Consider the following 3251-nt stretch of genomic DNA (forward strand, 5'->3'; position numbering starts at 1 on the left):
TAGAAGCGTCTCCCCACCCTGCAGCGGCGGAGGCACCACCAGTAGTAGCCGTATAACCACGTCCTACTCCTCCCCAAGATCGCCAGCAGCGAGCGTGCCTCTCGTCACACCCAGCTATCGACAACTCGAAGCCGCCGGCGCAACGCGCACATCCGCTGCGCTGCTGCTGCTGCTGTTGTTGGCTGCCGTGGTGGCGGGCGGCTACTGCTACGTCTGCTGCAGGAGGAGGTGGATCCCTTGGCTCTCCACGCCGCGTGCTGTCTGCTGCTCTAGCCTCCGCATCTTCTCCATCTTGGGCACCTTCTTCTTGTTCTTCTTGTCCCGCGTGATGTCCAGCGTGGGTGGTAAGACATCGTCTGCGCCGCCGCCAGGCGCCCTCCATCAATCTTCTCCTCCTAGCTCTTGCTCTCGGCGAACTTGTTGCCTCCGCAGTCCTCCGCGCACTTGGTGGCCTTGGTCTCCTTGCTGTCCTCCGCGAACTTAAAGCCCTTGGTCCCCTCGCCGTCCTGCGCGCACTTGATCCCTCCGCCGTCCTTTTGCGCTCTTGGTCTTCTCGCCGCCCATTCGCGCTCTTGAGGCCTCTGTCGCCCTCTGTGGCCTTCGTCAGCATGCCGTCCTTCGTGTCCCCGCCCCCTCGCTTTCCTCCACGCTATTAGTGTTCTCGCCCTGTGCCTTCAGTCCATCGCGCTTCCTGCCGTGGGTTTCCTGGTCGTCCTCTCTCTCGTCTGGCTGGAGGGGCGCACCGCCGTGCCCTCACACTGGGCGAGGAGAGAGGGACAGTTTGCTGGTGATGACGAGCCATCACGCCTGCGCATGCCCGCACGCCACGCACGCGTAGCCTGGGGAGGGGGGGGGGGCGTAGCGTAGGTCACGGCGCATGTACTGCACTCAGGGTCGCCGCAGGGTCGCCGCCCGCCCGCACTGAAATGGGAGAAGTGTCAATGTAGCCTTTTAGACTAATCATGGAATTTCATCATTATCACCAATGATAGATCGTGTCGGCAGGTGTAGACAGATGTCGGCACCGTCATGGTATGGAAGGCAGCTGGGTTAGTCAATCACGGGGCCCCCTCCGACTAAACACGATCTGCAAGTGCTGCAACTCTGTCCGACGTCAACGACCCGATTCTTTGAGTTGAGGACGCATTCCGCTCGGCAAACTTCCGCCACAATCTATGATGAGAAGTGATAGAAATTCTACAGCACCGAACATTGCCACACTGCTGAGCATGCTGTCAAGGCCTTCACTATCAAGGGCTTTTATCTGGGCGTAGTAGTCGCGATTCGGAAGATAATACATGGAGGTCGTATACTTACCTGCAGGCACACACATACACAAGTTCGAATTAGATGCAAAACCTATCAACCCTACAACAAAAAGCACGCACAGAAGATGAACGGGACGATGACTTCCGTGTACTCCACGAGGATGACAAACTCCGCGACGAACAACACTTGAGCCGTCCGTTGGACGAATTTCCGACGCTCCTTCAGCGAGAATTTTTTTTCGAGCGTGGCAAACTCTTCCTGGTTCAAAGGTGTGAAAGCGTCTGCTTCTGCGGCAACTGGAAGTGGGTCGTTCATTGTCGTCACCGGGAATATTCGTCTGGTAGTTGCATCCGTCGGCATTGAATCAGTAGTGCGTCTGGGTTTGAATGCCATGAAGAGAAATGTATATCTGTGCTGAAGTAGAAGAGCGGCTGTCTGCGGAGCTTCTTGGACAATTTGCAATGCTACGTCGATGAACTTGGCGGAGCGAAGGGGGTGGCCATGGGGTATTTTATGCTGCAGAGCGACGATGTCTCGCATTAGGTTGCTGATATCCCAAATCGACGTACACCCTAGGAAGGCGTCTAGTGCGATCATTTCGAGCACTGTGGTGATAGAGCTGGAGTTTTGAACCGAGCTTGAGACGTACAGCGCGTTGAAGACGTCCACGTTGAAAATCATGTTCTGCGGCATCAGATCGAATTTCCTGTCGAGAAAGTAGGAGATCCAGTTTTTGGCGATGATTTTAATGACGGGGAGGAGAATAACGTAGAGCTTTTGACTCGACGGTCCGACATGCATGAACCCGTAGAGATATGCTGGGTAGACGAACGTGAGCAGCACTTGACAGATCAAAACGACAACGTAGTTGACCAACTCGCGGACGAGCTGCGTGTCTTGCTTCAAAGCACGACCAAAGCAGCACGCGAAGCAAATGATGAGAGCGGCGAACCACACCGGAATCCCCACCACGAGTGCAAACGGTAGCGGGAACCCGATGACGCTGGCCATGACAATCATGAATGCAATCGCGCCGGCGCTAGAGATGATTGGCATTGAGATCGTTTTCATGGAGTTGAGCTTCAGACCAGGGACATTGATCCGGAACTGCTCCAAGATCGCGCACGTCATGAGGGCGATCGATACGTAGTCGCGGAACCAGAACAAGTAATTCGCTCTTAATCCTTCTTTAGGTGCAGCCAGAGGGACACAATCTACCAGCGCGACCACGACCAAGCACGGAAAAGGGGACACCACAGCGACCAGCAGGGCCCATAACGTTGAAGTAGTTTGGTGGTACGTAGTCAGGTTCCGGACGCGTTCGACTGAGTAGTTACCACGCAATTCTACTTGGAAGCTGGTGAAGAACCTGAGCAGCCGACGTCCAAACAGACAGGCACCGCGCCAGCGTTTGCGCATGATGGGGACCATGTCCACGGCTCTAGGACAATTTCGAATGATGTCATCGTTTCTCCTTTCGCTTCTATCTTTATCTTCCACGCCTCGTAATCTAAGAGAGTCAAACTGAGGTGGATAATCTCATTTTTTTAGCGTCGGATCAACGAGCATGTCATGGTGACTGAATCGTAGCAGCTACTCTGCACTACACATTAATTTAAAACAAGCAAAGAAAAACCTATAGCTTGTGAAATGCTGAACGGCACCTATTTCTTCACCCACTTGCCGCTGAAGAGGACAGCAAAAAATTCAAAGTAGAAATCAATAGAAGTAAATATTAGGTTTTTTTGTCGTAAATTAGATCCCTGAACTTCAATTATAATAGTCTTTGTATTCATATTGAAATATAAACTATTTAACATTTTTAATTTCAAACATTGGTTCTAAGACACGTATAAAATAATCTTTTTACCACCAATTAGTTTAAACGCATTTTTATTTAAATATATATTGTTTTCAACTTTTATTAATTGTTCAAAGAAACAGTATGTTGACGAAGTAAATAATGTACCCATATAAATGGA

General features: G+C 51.7%; 2 protein-coding genes across 2 annotated transcripts in view; both read right to left on the reverse strand.

Annotated features, from left to right (window-relative positions):
* The window catches only part of PHYSODRAFT_514839 (hypothetical protein), a gene marked incomplete at both ends in the record, with an annotated part of 2597 nt that extends 308 nt beyond the window's left edge, over positions 1–2289 (reverse strand). The window contains 2 exons of the mRNA XM_009534705.1: positions 1389–1488; positions 1594–2289. Of these exons, the coding sequence (XP_009533000.1) occupies positions 1389–1488; positions 1594–2289 (796 nt within the window). The remainder of the gene's footprint in view (positions 1–1388; positions 1489–1593) is intronic.
* A 132-nt stretch (positions 2290–2421) lies between these two features.
* Positions 2422–2688, reverse strand: PHYSODRAFT_515393 (hypothetical protein; the record flags this gene model as incomplete). The annotated part of the gene is made up of 1 exon (XM_009534706.1): positions 2422–2688. A coding segment is annotated over one exon (267 nt), but the record flags the coding sequence as incomplete, so codon positions are not given.
* Between the last annotated feature and the right edge of the window lie 563 nt (positions 2689–3251).

Source organism: Phytophthora sojae (genome assembly GCF_000149755.1).
Source record: "Phytophthora sojae unplaced genomic scaffold PHYSOscaffold_7, whole genome shotgun sequence".
In the NCBI taxonomy this organism is placed as follows: domain Eukaryota; phylum Oomycota; class Peronosporomycetes; order Peronosporales; family Peronosporaceae; genus Phytophthora; species Phytophthora sojae.